Here is an 18760-nt window from a genome sequence, read left to right on the forward strand (position 1 = left end):
ATTTCAAAGCCTAGTCTTAGCAATATTTATGATTTAAAGTTTTGGCTTCCTTATTTTGTTCAACTTAAGTTTCCAAAATAAAAGGTAAAAAAAATGACCCATGAAAAGTCATATAATTATGATATTCAAAACTAATTTTAACGTACATACAACATAATAAATCAAATTAAAAAATTTAGGTTTTCATGATGAATCAATGAGCATATATATGATTTATGGAGAATAAAGTATATTTGAGATAAAAAAAAAAAAATCACATCTAATACTCTTTTATTTTTATTTTTACATGATTTTAAATGGGATTTATATTGAGTAGTTAAACTATATATACTTATTTCTTTAATTGATAAAATTTTTACTGGGCGATAAAAAATAATAATAACTTTTATTAAGAATATATATAAATAATTAAATCTACATATTCTCATAAGTTTAATCTTGGAGAACAAGTAGCAATTACACATAGTATCGGAGCAAAAATCTTAACTTTGAATCATGACTTTACACTCTATCACATTTAATTAAATATTCGTATTAGATCCACTCAATGAGAAAGAGTTTGGTCCGCAAGTGAGCATGAGTGTTAAGAGTATAATACAAATAATTAAATCTACTTCTACCTATTCTCAACCTATATGTATAAACATTGAATCAAAAAAAAGAAAAAAAAAAGTGTTGTTAGATACGTGTGTGTATTATATATACGTGTGTGTATATTGTATATAGAGAAAAGATACTTACAACCGTGAATTGCGTAATCGCCGCGTAATCGCTTTGAAAAAAATGAATAAAGTATGGGACCCACATGAAAAAAATTAATTTTTTAATAGTGGACCCCACTTTTTTTCAAAGCGATTACGCGGCGGTTACGTACTTCACGGTTGTATGTAGAATTACTCTTGTATATATAGTATAGTTTGCAGTCATTAATTTGTCTTTTTAACTACATGCATGATCTCTAACTTCTAATATATGATATGAGCCAGGCCGGCCTGCTGGGAGTGTAGGTACGTAGGATCAACGAATTTCTTTCCCTTTTTTTTTTTGTTGTTCATAAGAAAACAAATTAAATAAGAAATGATTATGACCATTATCGATCTGAGTTGATTAAAAGTCATTTCAGTTGAGTCTGGTAGCTAGAGAACTGATGACACGTACATAAATATCCTTTTCGTTAGTTTATCCTAATATGGGTAATGTATGGTCATCATGCGAAAGATTTGTGAAAACTTTTAATCAGGAACTGACTCAGAATATGAAAATGCTGTCCGCTGCGTGGCACAGAGAGAGAGAGAGAGAGAGAAGCGCACGAGGGGGCAATCCTATCAAAAGTGAGTGAGCTGTTAGTGGCCGTAGTCTCAGTTCCAAGGATTCTTGCTGTCGGCTTAGGTTTCTCTCTTCTCTATTTTCCATACAGCAGTGTTATTAATTCGAAGCCATGTCACGTCATCATCGGAGATGATAAAATTTAGGTGAACCAGGTTTCTCTTTTCTCGTACTTTTAGTAGTGGTACGCTTAATTACTGCTTAGTCGTTCCTGAGAAACGTACGTTGGATTCAACATTTTGGGTAATAAGGTGGCAATGATTCCAGCATTTTCAATAATTGAAGCGAGTTAATCCTAGAAGAACGCCATAAAATGCTGAGTACAGTAGTGCGAGCCCAGCCAAGAGATCGTATTGTTGAATACAGTACTACTACCAAAAAGAGAAGAAGAAAAAGAAAATCGATGAAGAGTCAAAATCTGCTTGAATTTTCAACTATATTACAACCACTCAAACAAAACTCTCACATGAGTACAGGAAACAAGATTAATTCTTGGTTCATAACATACGGAACTCTCTGATAAATAAGAGCTACGAGTTTGTTTCGAACAAGAAATCTCAAAACTCCCTTAGATATGGCGTATGCTAGTTAAGATATATACATTTACATGATAATATATATATATATATATAGCTGAACCAAAAAATATTTAAGAGTCATAAGGGTCACCGCACTCGTGCCAGCAAACAAGCATGGTGATGCATCTCCGTAGTATATAGAACCTTGCTCTTTGCTCCTTCACCAGCAAACTGCATCTCCGGCCAAACGCCCTACATGGGTCTCTCAGGTGCTTGCTACAGAAGCTGCTTGTTTCTTGATCTCGATTCATCACTTTTAATGTCTTCTTCTTGATCTTCTGCTTGATCTTATCTTTGCGGCCTTGTGTTGATGATGCGCGCTAGCTAGCTGCTATATATCACCTAGGACTAATTATTTCGTTATTGAACTGGAAAACGAAGAATACGAAGGGGATCATATGGATAGTAGTTTGGTATGGATGGGACTTGGGAGATCAGGGGATGTGTGGCTTTTATATATATATATCGATGGCCTATGTATCTTGAAAATACGATTTTATCCCTTCTATATATATATCATACTACTCCTGGTATTTTCAAGACGAGGAGCATGAGGTAATTTGGAAAAAATCTATATGCTGCGCTCCCTGGCCCTCATTGCAACCACGGGTGCTCCAATAGCTTGTTCTTTATATTATTTTTATTAATATTTAAATTATATATTGTCTTTCAAGTAATTGAGATGGCAATTGGAGGATTGGGAGATTATGGCTGACAAGCAAGTCCTTAATTATTGTTATTAGTATCATAACTAAAGGACAAGTCTACAAGTTTCGTTAAGATTCATTAAGATTTTCCTCCTGTTCTGCTTTTGTCTTTTGTTTTGGTTTTTAGAAAGAGAAATCCACGGGGATGACTGATATTATATGCATATTTTCGGCCATTAATTTAACAAAAATTCTACTTGCACACGGGAGGGGTACCCCCCGCGTACCCGGAACGTCCATGTAGGATTATTGAAACGGTGCGGTTTGCACCGTTTCAATAATCCACTCGTTTGCCTCCCAGATATAGAAAGGCCTTTTGAACTCATAAAACTGGTTTCGGCCATGGAACCCCGAGGGACTTGAACCCGCGTTTCGCCTCAGCAAGAAGATCATGGAACCCCGAACGGAAGCGTACGGGAACCTTCCCAAGCAAGCAACGAAAAAGTTTCAAGCAAGGTGGTCATCTTCTTCTGCTCAAACACACGACTGCCCCACCGACGTCATAGAAGACGAAACACAAAGGGAGGTACTTTCATGTGTATTAGTATCTTATCTTCTTGTGTTCTTTTGAAAATGCACCGAATCTCCCATTGATTGGGTTTGTTTCTTCAAAATGAATGTTTGGATTCTCCCAATACTGAGGAAACATTCATCTTGAATAACTGAAAACCCTAACCCTAACCCTAATATAAGATTTCGAAATTCTTGTAGATTCGAAATAGCACTTGATTTAGATCCGAAATTGCAACTGATTTCGAAATAGTTGTGGATTTGAAACTTGTGGATTTGAAACCCCTTTATCGGTATGTACTCTGTTTTTTTTTTTTTTTTTTAGGAAAAAGCCTTTTAGGGTTTTAGGGGGGGACGAGTTCATCAGGTTTATTTCTCTAACATTACTCTTGATTGTTGTGAATGTATGCATGAAATTGAAATAGGATACTGAGTCCTGATACATTTATGTTGTTTTGTTTTGTGGGAGAAATTTAGGGTTCATCTTAGTCACTAGATTAGTCCTGAATCCTGATACATTTATTTTCTAAAATGTAAACTATCCATTTTTTGTTACTATGTAATCTTGTTTAGATTTTGTGTTTTTTTTTTTTTTAATTGCATATTGTTTTGGTATGTCAAAGTAGTCGTTGTCAGGTGTATATCAAGCTCTTGATCTCTTGTTGAGGTTCACCTAATATTCAGCATCTTTTTCTTAGATTTATCTCATGGGATTAATTCATGAAGAAAGTGTATAATTAACTTCCTGAATCTGTGAATTGTTGGTTTGTTTAATTCCTCTTTTCTTTTAATTTGCTGTGTGGTGGTTCTACTTTACTATTCGAAACGTGTCTGAGGTTTTGTTGGCATTCAAATGTCTGGTGAACCATTAAAAGGCTGAAAGTTGTGATGGGTCGAACTAATTGACTTTTCTCCTAAATATGTGCCACTTTTTTGCCTTTTTCCCAACAGATTTCGAGTTGGTTTGATATATTATTTGTCTTTTCAAACTAATCTGTTAGTCTGTTCATTATTTGTAAGGTCCAACACGTAGAATATCTTATTAATTGTTTGGAGAGTAAGATTTGTTTAGTTTAAATGTGTAGAGACTTTAAATTAGTCTTGATAGTTGATATTGTTTGAAAGAAGATGCTGCAAGTTTAGTTTTGTTCTTGATTGTCTGTTTTCCTTTTCTTTCTTCTTTGCCGTCAGTTTAAGAATAAGCTGGTTTCCACCACGGACTCTTCTTCATCTTTTGGTAAACCAAGTCTGGGTCAACCATTATGCTTCTGTGAAATTGAAGCCCAACTAAGATACTCATCTACTATAAAAAATCCAGGACGACCTTTCTTAGGGTGTCCTAACTACAACACAAAGGTAATGATATTAATGTTTAATCAAAATTTTAAAATTATGTGCATCTCACATGTTTCCAAAAAATGTTTAAAATGATTAGGGATTACCATATTGTAAGTATTTCAAGTGGGTTGAGGAGGATCAATACAAAAAGTCCGATCTAAGAGAAACTCACAATGAACTGTTAAGAGCCAAGAAAGAGCTGGAGAAGATACTCGATGATATCGAAAAGAGCAAAATTGATCTCCGTAAGAGAGCGGATGAGATCGAGATGAGAGAGATGACGCTATCCAATAGAAATGAGGAGGTTGTGAAGAAGGAGTTGGCGGTTCTTGTACGCGAAGCGCAAATAAGACACTCACGCACACTACTCCGAGTGTATTGGGCTGCCGCATTTGTTGTAGCATGTTACTTGTCTTGCAAATAGGTGACTTAGGATTAGTGTTAGAAGTTAGTTGCTATGTATATCTAAGTTGTTTATATGTTGGTTGGTGATGTTAGAACTTAGTCTGGTTGTATAGTCTAATTGTATTTTATTGTTATGACAATGACATAACTTGTGGAAGTAGCTGTTTATATATTTAATATATTATTATATATCATTTTTCAACTTCTTCTCCTATTAAGCAAACAACTAAAGAAATAATATGATAGGTTGAAAGTGATACAAAAACTGGCTAGGATTTAACCATTATGAGAGAGCTTAATATTTGTACACTTTCTTTTGCATGTGTATCATTTATCTCCTTAGCAAAACATTTTTTGCTTGCATATGCGATAAAATTGATAGCATATAAGAGATTCAATTCCTCTTCTCCAGTGCTATATGAACCAAAATAAAGGCATAATGCAGAGATCCGAACTCATGAGCAATGAATTATGGTCTATTTTTGTGTTATCTGTAAAGTGTATTAGGAGGATGAATCCAAATGTGTTGATATACTTGAGCACAAGAAAGCTCTTATTCTGCAGCCATATACCAGATTTCATCAGCGTTTTGACCACAACCACAAAAGCAAAATTCTGGCAATTGAAGCGTTTTGACCACAATGAGATAAGCAAACACATATCTCCAGGAAATCAAATCAGAGATAAAAACAAGAAATGCTCAGCAAATTTGTGGTCACTGGAATACTGGTGCCTTAAATCATGTGATTCTGTCTTTGCTTGTTTGGTATTTACAATTTGATGTCATAATCGCTGTATCGGGTCAGCGATACTGCCTTCCTGTATGAATTCTAAGGCAGAGTAGACCCCATATGGGAATTTAAAGCTACGTACATCTTTCTCTACATTAGAGCATCCAATTCGGTAAAGAAATTGGATAAGATCTCAGTTGATATCAATCTGTACAAGCAACAAAAACCATGGAAAGAGATAGATTGATATCAGTATGATATTATAGATATCAAAGGCATCTGTGCCATTTACGTTTATGAGTGCCATTTTTCCATATCACGGATTTGCTGGGGAGAGAAGTATAAAGTTGCAAAGTGGGATAGGGATAGCCCACTTGTGCTGTCAACTAAGAGCTAACTCTCTTGAGTGTATGTCTAAATTTTTTAACATATTATGAATGGAATGGGACCTAACATTCTAATTGGGTCCCATCCAAGAGAGCTTCTGTACAAAAGATCAGAGAAATCAGATGATCATAACGTAAAAAACTTGCAAATAAAATGGGAGTCTCACAGTGGTATAACGTAAAATAGCATTATCCTGTTATTGGAGGCAAATACATATTTCAAGCAAATCTATCCCAGCCTGATCTTACATGCCTTTGTACCACTGAGTACAACTTGATAAACTTACAGAAATGACTAATGTTTCATCCAAAAAACAAAAAATGACAAAATAACAACACCCATGACTCATCTATAAATTAAGAGTTAGCCTTGATATCTTGAGTTTTTGCAATGAAAGATTGCCATCCGTATAACTGTAGTATATGCCACAAACAATCACAAAATACCAACTGTCATTCACATCGAGCAACCACACCCTGCATGGAGAAAGATAGTTATCAGTATATCAGCTGCCCCCATTTGCCCCCTGGAATAATTTTTGTTACTTTTATGCTCAACCATTGTTCGAATAATGCCGATGATTGAAAGTGTGATCATTGATTGGAAATTAAAAGACCTTTTTACAAGTACGAATGTAAGGGAAAAAAACACCAAAATACTTTCTTTCTTTAATCTTTACTGATCATCTCTACTAATATTACAGACAACAAGATATGGTCATTACATTATGTAAATAGATTTAATAATGACATTCAGCAAGACATTATCTGTCAACTTAGACCTTTTGACTAGACTTAAAAAGGCACATATTCAGACGACAGGAAATGGCTTATTGCATTACTTTTTTTTTTTTTTCACTGATGACGATCAGCAAGAGATTGTCTTTCAACTTAGACCTTTGTATTAGAGTAGAAAAGGCTCATATTGAAAATGAACTTTTGGTACATGTAAGGTAAAAGAAAAATGAAGTATTGGATGGTAAAAATCAGTCTACTAAGGCTACCCAACAAGCAAAATTATGTGATATAATCCATGTCCAAAGATGAATCAAATTGAAGACAGGAAAGAGGTCTGTATAAGGAGTCACATAATTGAATCCAGTATCTCAGAAGCATGCATCTGAGTTACTGGGTTAAAGCTACTCTTCCAGAGACTTCAAACCCATTAAGAAAAACTTTCCAGCACAGTTTCATATGGAGAGGTTTTGCTTTCAATTCTTGTATTAGGCTCATATAGAACCAACCTATGTTATGGAACAGACAGCGTAACGTGTAACCTATCAAAGAAAAAAAGTGGAGCAAACTAACATACTACAGGTAATTGCTAATTCAAATGATTTTATTGTGTGGTTTATATAAAAAGACAGGAAAGTTTAACTTCATTTTTTTAATGGTCATCCTGGCAATAGATCAGGATCAACCATACTGCAATTTGACTGACATACTGAATAACATATACCACATGTACTGATGAAACCGAACTAATCTGTGATATTACCACTAAATTTTCATATAGAATTAATAAGAAAATCATCAACCAAACATTTCATTGAAAAGAACATGCATGGCCACGAAAGGACAAACCTCCAAATGTGTTCTATGATCTCTCCCTTTTCAATATGCTGATCAATCAATGCGGGTACATCATCCGGAGTAACATACCCATACCTGCCATCATTAACAAGGACTATGTAACACCGGAGTAACATACACAGCTTATACTCATTCCTAACCAATTGTTTGGCCAAAAATAGAAAAGCAAGCATAGCACGTATCCAACATTGGAAATTACACAAAAATGTTAAAATACCTTAATGGTGGGAACTAATATGCAAATATTACAGCAAATTAGTTCCCTGGGCCTTCCCACCACTGTTGACCCAATTGTGATTCATCCAACCTAATTTGTCCCGGTTGTGATCCATCCAACCCAAATTGCACCTATAAAAATTAATAAGCAAAAAATCAGAGTAATGTCAATACTACTATTGGTTGTACATGAAAAAGTTGGATAATTTTACACTTTCTTGACTCCCACACATTGGTTGTCCAAGCTGGGTTCCACCAATGACACAAGCTGATTTGTCTTGAACAAGCTGGTGCAAAAAAAAATTACTCTTAAATTCAAATCAAGTGTCAACACATAATTATAACAATTCAAGTATAAATATAACTAAAGTAATATAATATAACATAACCAACATTAGAAATATCTATCTCTGATGGGCCAAATAAATTCCTGCATGTGTCCGGCATTGGTGTATCTCCTCCATCTCTCTAATAAACAAGTAGCATTTGCAAAAAGTCAGTTTGTGCATTAATAAAATAAGTGGCCTAAAACTATATATTTAAAGCTGAAATATATTGCACCTGTTTACGTTTCCGGTTTACTGGTGCCCCGGCTGCCTTTCCTTTAAGTTTCCGCATGTCTTTCTCCATCCTGGATGCTTTCCTCAGAGATGGAGGTCTGCCTTTCCCTCTGACAACTAATGGACTGAGTACTTTTTTCGAACTACCCACTGTGGTTGTGTCATTTTGAGTACAAGGAACATTGGAACCAGTGAGGGTCATCGATGAAGGGTCTACTTTCTCATTATATAATTCAATCATTGCATGTAACTTATGTGTGGCATCCTCAGTATGTTTTTCTGAACCCGCTGCATGAGTAATCATTTCATAACAGATTTTTAATAAACTAGCATATCTGTAAGCATCTGGCCGCTGATCTCCAGCATCATAACTACTACCGATTAACGTGTATCTCCTTTTGATATCCTTCCTCCATCGGTCTAAAATGTACTTCTCTGGCAGGAATTTTATCCCGTTACATTTAAATACAGCGAAAATGTGCCTACACAGTATACCCTTCATCTGAAATAAACCACATGAACACTTAGCATCTGCACCTTCCTCACTGAAGTCCACAAAAAAGGTAACCAATTTAGTGAACTCTTCCACACGAACTTCGTCCTCTAATTGATAGGTCTTTACTGCACCATCCCTCTTAACTAACTCTGGATCTAAATCAATAATGCCGGTTAGTTGCATCTGAACTTCCCTAAATTTAGCATTTGTGTACAACTCTTGAAATCTCTTTTCGATAGGAGATCTAGATATGCAAGGAATGGTAACGCTAAATGAGTGGAAGTCCGCATTATTTTCATTCTCAATTTTTTTTTGCAACGCACTATCAAACTGATCGACAAACTCTTTCAAGTTTGTCTTCGCATGCACATAACCATCGAAAAACGCGTTCATGCTTTCACTGCGCTGCGTTGTACTCATCCCAGCCCAGAAACAGTCCTTCAAGAATGCAGGTACCCAAGACTCACGCTCAGTGTATAAACTTTTCAGCCAGACATTCTCATGCAAATTGTAAGTGGTGATTAACTGATCCCAAGATTTCTCAAACTCTGCAACAGTTTGCGTGTCATACATAGATTTCATCAACGCATTCTTCATCCCACTTTTGTAGGAAGCATAGGAGGACAACTTCTCGGGAACTTTTTTAAGTATATGCCACAAACAAAGTCGATGTCGGCTTTCAGGAAAGACAATAGCAATTGCATTTTTCATCGCTCTGTCCTGATCGGTGATAATAGCTTTAGGAGCGATACCATCCATACACTTCAACCACGTCTGGAATAACCAGACGAAGGTCTCTGTATCCTCACTGGAAATCAATCCTGCTCCCAACAGAATTGACTGCCCATGGTGGTTTACACCAACAAATGGTGCAAAGGGCACCCCATATCTATTCGTCAGATATGTAGTGTCGAATGTCACCACATCACCGAAGTATTGGTAGGCTGCCCTACTACGGGGGTCAGCCCAGAAGACATTCCTCAACCTCCCCTCATCATCCAAATCCATCAGGGCAAAGAAACCGGGATTTTTGTACTGCATCCTACAAAAATACTCTTGAAGCGCTCCAGCACCACCTTTACCAAGTCTTAGATGTCTTGCCTTATCGATATAATTACGACAGTCCTTTTCTAGAAATGGGAGGTTCTCGAATCCACCAGCGCCAACGACGAGAGATCCGAAGCTCTTATTCATTCGGATCCCAGCCATATCATTTATATCTAGGACTCTTTTTACAGAGTCACTCACTTCTCTATTACATCGGAAGAAGCGAGATTTATTTGGGCTAAGGCCATGGTTATGGAGATTATTCACTGTTGTCAACCGGAACTTCCCATCAACTTTTAAGGCATTAACCTTTGCCTTACATTCTGTCTTTCCTGTTGGACGTGGTCTAGCGACATTCAATGTCCTATTCCGGGCCTTCCCACCACGGGCACAACCAAGGGTGGCATATCGGACAGTGCCATCATCCCCTTTATCAGTCCTTCTTATCAATACCCCAAACCCGCTTTTTTTACCATAATGCTTATAATAAGCCATTAATTCTTCAAACGTATTAAACTCCATTCCCGACTTTGGCTCCTCAATGAGATCACCACCAACTTCATCCTCTAACTGTGGTGTCCCGCCAATCCCAACCTCAGTTTCTTCTGAATTGAGTCTATCCTCTTTACTTTCTTCAACTCTTTCAGATGTACATGGAATATCAGTTTCTCTACACTCAGGTGGTTCCTCTATATCAACTCTCCCACTCATAGCGGGGCTTGTAGCCATGAGAGGGTTCGGGTCACCGACATTCTGCTAAAAAAAAAAGAAATCAATTCCCTTAAACTAAAAATATGGCCAACTTATACAAACAAAAAAACAAGAACACAATTGAATCACCACTTCATAGTTTCTTGGATATTGGCCGCCATCAGGATATGGAGATAAAGGCATTGGCCAAGCAGGAAGTGGTCCGTAGTAACCGGGACTAGTGTAATCTACAAAGTACCGGTTACTTGATGGTATATCCTAGCATGTTGTTACACAAGTTATTTATGTATTTTGAAAATAAATATCAACTCAAAATAGAAATAAAGCAACACCTGTAAAAAATATAACATACAGCGGTTTGGGAATTTGAGCTAGATGGTGTTTGGGAAGATGAGTGTTCTTCCCCTTTTCCCATGCCGAGAGGAACTAATAGAAAGCTTGAACTGATAGCAAAGTGATGAACCAAATTACTTATTTATGACTGTAACATTCTCAAAATTGTATTGACATTATTTTTTTCTCAGTCTAATAAAGGTAAGAAAAGCCAGAAAAGCATTAGATGAACCAAATGCAAATGCCGCCTCACCCAACATATATAGGAATCTATCCATTTCGGACAAACAGTCTATCAATTTCAGAAAAGCATTAGATATGCATATGCTTATATACAGCATTAAAATGAGTGGCATTACATGCAAACATGTACGTTTTCCCGTGATCTACATGCACATGATGCTTCATGAGTGGTCAAAATGAAAAAAAATATTGATAGAACGGAAATCTGGAGATGCTAATGAATGCAACAGGACGAACCAAAAGGAGGTTAATTCCAAGTCTATTTAAAAATTGATAACAAAAGATCACAGAGGTGGATTCAGCTTTTTTGTTATTTTAAATCGTGTCGAACATCAAGCTAGAACAGCATTATCCTTAATAGTGAAAACCACATCATCTTCACATGGAATGTTAGTATTACTTCCTTTTGCAGAAATAATTTGACATCATTCAGAAGTGTTTGCATACACAGAACAATTCCATCATATACAAATAATATAACAAGTGAAAGGAAGTAACAATGACAGAATCTGTGTTTCCATCCGTGTCATAATTGAGACTAGGAACAAACAAAGTCTGCTACTGGTAACAAAACTTAAGAACAGAAAAAGCAATTTCAATTGTCCACAATTGATTATATTATTTGAGAACACGTGATGATCATCAGAATTCTGTTAGAATAATCTCATTATAAGGCTGCTGCTGTTTTCTTTCTATGTTTAGTAGAGATTCTCGCACCACATTCATGTTTCTCCAAAACTGTATGCAGTTTGAATACTTTTTTCAAGAGTCTTAAATTTGCAATAGTTTAAAGTAATACCTTTCTCTACATATATAATTAAAACGTATATGAGATTAAAAGCAATAACACAAGCAAACCACATTTTATTCTTTGTTTTTTGGTACTTTCAATCCTACAGATCATTGTAAACAGTAAAATAAGAGAAGCAACAAAGAACAACTGCAATTTTCTTTCTTTGGTTTTTATATTTTTTTTATTTATAAAAACAATACCAGATTTCAAATCATACCTAACAGTCAGGCTGCCCAACTCTTTCAGGGAGTTCAACACTGTACGGAGCACCCTACACATCAAAATTTCATAGAAGGGGTTAAATTACCACAAAAGGTACGCTAGAAAGCTAAAACCAGCAAAAACAAAGATAATCTCCAATGGGATGTACACGGCAAACAAAATCGTTTATTTTTTATACGGCAAACATAAATATGATCATCTGGAGATGCTAATGAATGCAAAAAGACGAACCAAATTCGAAAATAAGAGTGGACATTTTTTTTACAGTGGGGTTGCAATGCATGTGGTCAAGGCACTTTCATAACATATTCAATTAGTAAGGCTGTATGTGCATGTGAATGGTGAAGCCCTAATTATGAAACACAAAGAGACAATGACAATGTGTATGCACGTGAAGAGGCACATTTACAACAACCTTGACCTCTTCACATGTATTATAGATTCAAAAAAAATCACCACATTGACCATCACAAATTAAGTGCCAAAAACAACAACAAAGGAGACTTGGTGGCCATTATAGTTCAAAGATTTCTCATACCCACCAAATCCAACAGCCCCCAGATGATGAAAAAAGTTAGAAAAACCAATCCAAAGCCCTAAACTCTGGGTACCATGGCCATGATTGATTATTCACTCTGTTCCTAATCTCTTTGTCTCTCTATCAGCCACTGCGCAACCATTGTTATTGCATATACACTCCTATTATACTCACAAAACAACAAAATAAATAACAACAACATTCTTATAAAAGAAGAAGAGCAGCTGCGAACATATTTTTCTTAAGACTAGCGTTTCTTGAGACAAGAGCCAAAGATCAAGAAAAATACAAAAAAAAAACCATAAAACAGAGGACTGATCAAGAAAAATACAAAAAAAAAAAAAAAACCATAAAACAGAGGACTCACTTGAACGCGATGAAACGACGAACGGTAGAAGTTCAGTGCAAAATGGTTTCGGCAGAAACCATAGATGGAGGACGAGGAACCCGCAGATAAAATGGTTTCTGGGTTTCGGAAGAAACCATAGATGGACGACGAACCCGCACGAAAAATCTCTTCTGGGTTTCGGAACAAACAAACGGTTTCTGGGTTTCGGAAGAAACCAGATGGACGACGAACCCGCTCGAAAAATCTCCTCTGGGTTTCGGAACAAACGATTGATCTCCGTGAACGACGAACCTGCAGGAATTTCTGGGTTTCAAGTGGGTTTCGGGTTATGCGCGGCTGTTCTTCGAAATCTAAATCAGAAGAAATCGTTTTTGGCGCTATGAAATCGGCTCTTTTGCCTTTTTTTTTTTTTAATATAATTTAACCCTGACGTGGCATTAGCCACGTCAGGGATTCCGCTACGGGTACCCCAGGCCGGGTACCTGTAGCAGTATTGTTAATTTAATAGTCAAAAATTGATCTTAATTAAAGATGTACATTATATATATATATATATAATTTTTCTAATAATATGACAATATGATGTCTCATAGTTAAGTGGTGTTATTATAAAGAATAGTGCTACATATACTTATAATTTTTACTTATACTTTTACTTACAATACTCATTTTGTCAATTTTATTTTTAAATTTAAATTATTTTAAATTTTAAATTTTATAATTTTCAGCATATCAATAACTGACACGTGGAGAATTAACTTTTCTGTATGTTTTTTTTTAAATACAAATAGCATTTTTCATATGAATACTATCTGATAATAATATTACAGTTCGAAGATATAAACTACAATTTCCCCGAATTAATAAAAACCAATTACATGAGTTTCGTGCGTGTTCTTGTTTTTTTTCATTAATATGATCACTGATTCACGACTATTAATTTGTTATCAACATTCAACATGCATCTTTTATTAATTTTTAGTAAGTTTTCATAATATATATATAGAGTACTTCACATTAAATATATATTGGCTTAATTAACTTGTAATGTACGTACTAGATTATCTATGTATATATATTCATGATCATGGGCTTGGAAGATACGTACGTGGGAATTTCCGACTAGGGCATGTGAACCGGCTTCCAAGGCGAGTCTGATCTCGAATAGTGTGTCAATTTGTGTTTGAATTCTAGCCAGCTTGGAGATCGAATAGTCTGTTCTGTCAGGATTTTGAACTTCAAAACCGAAATAATATTCCTCTTAAATGATGATCATCATCACGAATTAGAATAAATTTTCCTGAACCAATTCACTAAAGAATAATGCTAATTAGAATTCTATGTTGCTTGAGGAATACACGAGTTTGACCGTGGGAGGGCTTCCCAAAACATGCAGAAAACGGATGTGGAAGCTGGAACCTGATTCGCAAAGACGTAATTCTCACATAGTGGTTGACATAGACTTTGAGCATTGTCGGTACGTAGGTGAAGATTAGTGAGAAGAACATGATGATCGGAACCTGGCTACGTACGTTCGAAAATCGAAGCTTTATTTTGTAATTAGGAAAAATATTCTTCTAGTTTTATATATACTTTTATATAAAAGAATTTCAAGGAACACGTTTATAATTATTAATTGGCACCGTTATTCATGAGGATTTCTAGACAAGCACATACGACCATGTCCAAGCAAGAAGCCCAATATTCGACATATGCAACGTGTGATCCAACCCTTCCAGAAGTTCCGAGTAAGGTGGCCTTTCTTGTTTTCCACTTTTCCACAAACTACTAATTAGTCCCACATCGACAAAATACATTAATAAGTTGAGGTTTATTAAACCAACTTGCATCCTCAAAGAATGTGTTCGTAGAAAGGAGAGATGGTTGGCATCTCCCCTGACAGGGACGGGAACAGCCTTCGGGCTTACATGTTACCACACATCCGGTTAAGGCTACCCACTTCAGTGGATCTTTTAACCCTTTTTTTTTTTCCTTTTTTCCTCCATAATCTTGGATTTTATATAATTTATCCCTCTTCTTTATTTTTGTCCAGGTAATTTGAAGCTGCTTGATCAAATTAAGTACATGGGTACTTGTTAATACTTTTTACAAGCAAGATAAAATATTATTTTTCGTAGAATGGATAAAATATATCAGACCAGAAGAGCCTAAGGGGGAAGGCCCCCTCACTAGAAGACAAAGTATGAGAGAGTAGAGGGAGACAATGAGGGGATAAGAAAAAGGAGGGTGTCTAGAGTAAGTGACGGGAAAAAGAAATGAGAAAGTTGAGAGAGGACAAGATGTCAGACACGCAAAGAAAAGACAGTCAATCTTCACCACTCTGTAGGGGCATGCAAAAAGAGGGAGATATAAAATGAAACAACTAGACAACTTGAGGGGACTTCGACTTCTTCTTCAATTTCTTCAACCTCTCAAAAGGGACTCCAGCGATAACATATTATTCAGCAAATATATACGAGATCTCCATTGTACAGTGAGAAAGAAGAGGCGATGAGGAATTATAAATTAGCTTATTATAGTGGATATTCTCTCTTCAAAAATTCCATGAACGTAGGCTTTATGTCGAACCACGTATTGAAAATCTGTATATCAATCTCTCTTTTACATTCTCAGTATTTATTTTTTATTCATTGTCATGAAGGTATGCATAGCCGCACTGGACCACGCTGGAGGCTCTAGACTACACTGATTGAGGCCCAGATCATCATAGCGGGCTGAGAATGACTCTTTCTCCTATTGTAAGATTTTTGGCATTAACATTTCGTTTAATTAACTCTCAATTGTTTTTAGCATCGACTTAAACATCTATTATTATGTGGCAGCAGAACAAGATCCAATTAAAGTTACTAAGGTCGAAATATATAATTAGTTTTCATATATATATATATATGATCTAGAGCTGACCATTATCGCTTGCATGCTTAAGAAGCTTGGCATGCAATTGTATGGCGGCCGCAACCATTGATATAGGTTAAGAAAAATGGTCTTCTAATCGAGTAGTACACCAGATTCTCTTATACAGCAATTACATTGTTAGTCGACAGCTTATCATGATCATGTGTTTTGGATGCAAATGATGAAAAATCAAGAACACCCAATTAACTTTCGAGGAACAAAATTCCCATTTTTAGGTGTGGTTAATATTTGGGCGAAGAAAGCAAATTTTGGGATAAGCATTTATATAATGAAAAAACTAAAGGAAAAGAAAATGCTCCGATTGAGGATCTAATTCAAGAGAGATTGTATATTTCAAATATCCATGCAATTAATATATATAATTGAATTGAAATATAACCGCTTACAACTTGGACAATATTTATTATATATAGATGAAGGAAGACTTACATACGGTCCCAATATTAATCTTTCGTACGTTCCACAACATATCTGTAAAACAAGATCTATACGTATTCATCACCATCTTAAGGCTACGTATATGATATACTCATGATCCAACTAAATTTTTTTTTCCTCTCATGGTTTAGCCATGCGCTCGTCCGGCGAACACGCAGTATTCGAGCCAAGAGTGTGATAATTCACGTATCGGCTAGGTGCAGATGAGCGTCGAAATCCTTTTGGCAAGCAGCTATTAACATCCGGTTTTCGAAATTCACCATGGACTCTTTCGGGCTTCAGCGTCACATAATTAGGAGGATTTGAATCCAATGGCCTCGTAGCAGCAGCAACCGGCCAAGACATAGAATTCGACCCAATATTCATGATGAGGAGTAGTGGAGGATTGATAAGGAGGAAGAGAATGAGCAGAGCCATGACGAGAGTACTAGACATGATTCTTGAGATATTGGAAGCTTGCTTGATTGTTGTAACGTAGATGAGGATGTCTTTTTAAGGTACTGGAAGATCAAGAGTAGGAGGCAAGCTTTAAATAGGTTCATGAGGAGTAAAGGATGTTAGATATGATCACCAACGCATAGCTACAAAAGCTTGCATGCATGCTTGCTGGCCGGTCCTAGTACGTACTACTTGTGAAGTGAGCTGGCCAGGACGTTCACTTTTTTGGCGACGGAAACGATCAGGATGCTCGTGCATTTCATTACTCTTATCTCCCAAGTAATTTCTTACGTCAACCATAGCATTTTTACAGTTTTTATAAATGTTTTGTTTATTATAAATTTTTAACAAGATAATAGAATATTACTAAATGATCGGGGCGGCGACAAAATGATCGACGGATTATATTCCGAGCGAGTTCAATATAGAGAGTCGTGAATAACAAGATCCAAGTACTGCAATATATATTTATATTACTTAAAAGGGTTATAGATTTCCTAGACTTTGAGCAAACTTGTGTGTTATATATATTGAGTGATCAGGTCCACTCCCAAACGGCAACAGTAGTATTATGATCAAGGAGACGGAGGAAGCCTTGAATTCATGTGATGGCGTTTAATCTGCCATAATGGGCTTGGAGTACTTGAGATATACAGAGCCAATTAGCAGGCTAGCTAGCTTTGAGTTTCCTTTTAAAATAATGTGCTAGCTAGGCAGCTTGTTCATGTGATCTAAAGGGGTCATGTACGTAAATTAACGATCCATTAGACTGTTGTTTTCGCAGGATTAATGCATGAAGAAATTATGATTTTTGCATGCATAGTCCAACCAAAATTGGTGAAACTGTCGTGGATCATGGGTTGCATCATAGTCGAACTTGAGAAAAGATTCATGAGTTGATGTCTACCAAGTTGTTCATGTGGGGGTTAGTTTCTTTTTTTTTTTGGCAATAATATTGTGCATTTATATATCAAATCCATGCAGTACTCGAGCTGCTAGCTTAGTAATTTGAGTACTAGATCATATTTCCACGGTTCATGGAAAGGCCGGTGATCGATCAACGTACGTGATGGGGCGCTGCTTTCTTATTATTATAACGATACATGCACATATTATACGTACAAAGGATATCAATATTCCAAGGCCACGTAGGCAAAAATTTGGAATTGATGGTGAATAAGCTATAGCTGGCTGAGTACTTAGGGAAGGATCATGCTCATCATGATATATAGTTTTTGAAAAAATAAAAAAAGAAAACGAAAAATGCTATATATTACAAGAGAATTTCTATTCATAAATTTCATACAACACATGTACACAACATTTTTTGTGATTTTTTTATTTTTTTTCTTATTAAATGTGTTGTATATAGATGATGAGTAGAAGAATTTAATTGTTTTAAAAAGAATAAAATCAAAACAAATTTTAAAAATAAAAATAAAATAAAATAATTATAATGTGTGGTGTGTGGTATATAGATTTATGAATAGCAATGCTCATATTACAAATTCATTTCATTCACGACATCGTTCCATTGTATTTAACTTGGCATGCATTATCTATATATTTTAAGAAAAAATAACATTTTTAATATACATATACGCTTTCTTTTGGATAGCTGCGCGCCTCAAATCTGATAAAATGATCAACGATCGAGTACATTTTTAAGAGACATGACTCGTGAGTATAATGATACGTATACCCGAGGCAAATAATGGATGATATGCTGACGAGGAGGGGACAACCCAATCACCTGACCCTAACCACATTACATATTACATGACTTGCAAGGGGATGATTTGGCCACGTGGGAGTAGTAGCTTACCTGTCTGGCCAACTTATTGCCAACCTTCACACATCATCTC

General features: G+C 35.9%; 1 protein-coding gene and 1 non-coding gene across 2 annotated transcripts; both read left to right on the forward strand.

The window, feature by feature from the left end:
• The first annotated feature begins 3002 nt into the window (after nucleotides 1-3002).
• LOC109003683 lies at nucleotides 3003-4883 on the forward strand. Its single transcript, XM_035691585.1, has 3 exons — nucleotides 3003-3137; nucleotides 4313-4477; nucleotides 4557-4883. The coding sequence occupies exons 1-3, from the start codon at nucleotides 3003-3005 to the stop codon at nucleotides 4881-4883; spliced, it is 627 nt and encodes a 208-aa protein (XP_035547478.1).
• Nucleotides 4884-14943: 10060 nt separating this feature from the next.
• Nucleotides 14944-15071, forward strand: LOC118349104. Its single transcript, XR_004802096.1, has one exon. It is a non-coding gene; the product is annotated as a U6atac minor spliceosomal RNA (small nuclear RNA).
• The last annotated feature ends 3689 nt before the right edge of the window (nucleotides 15072-18760 follow it).

The sequence above is a fragment of the Juglans regia genome, chromosome 7 (genome assembly GCF_001411555.2).
Source record: "Juglans regia cultivar Chandler chromosome 7, Walnut 2.0, whole genome shotgun sequence".
In the NCBI taxonomy this organism is placed as follows: Eukaryota; Viridiplantae; Streptophyta; class Magnoliopsida; order Fagales; family Juglandaceae; genus Juglans; species Juglans regia.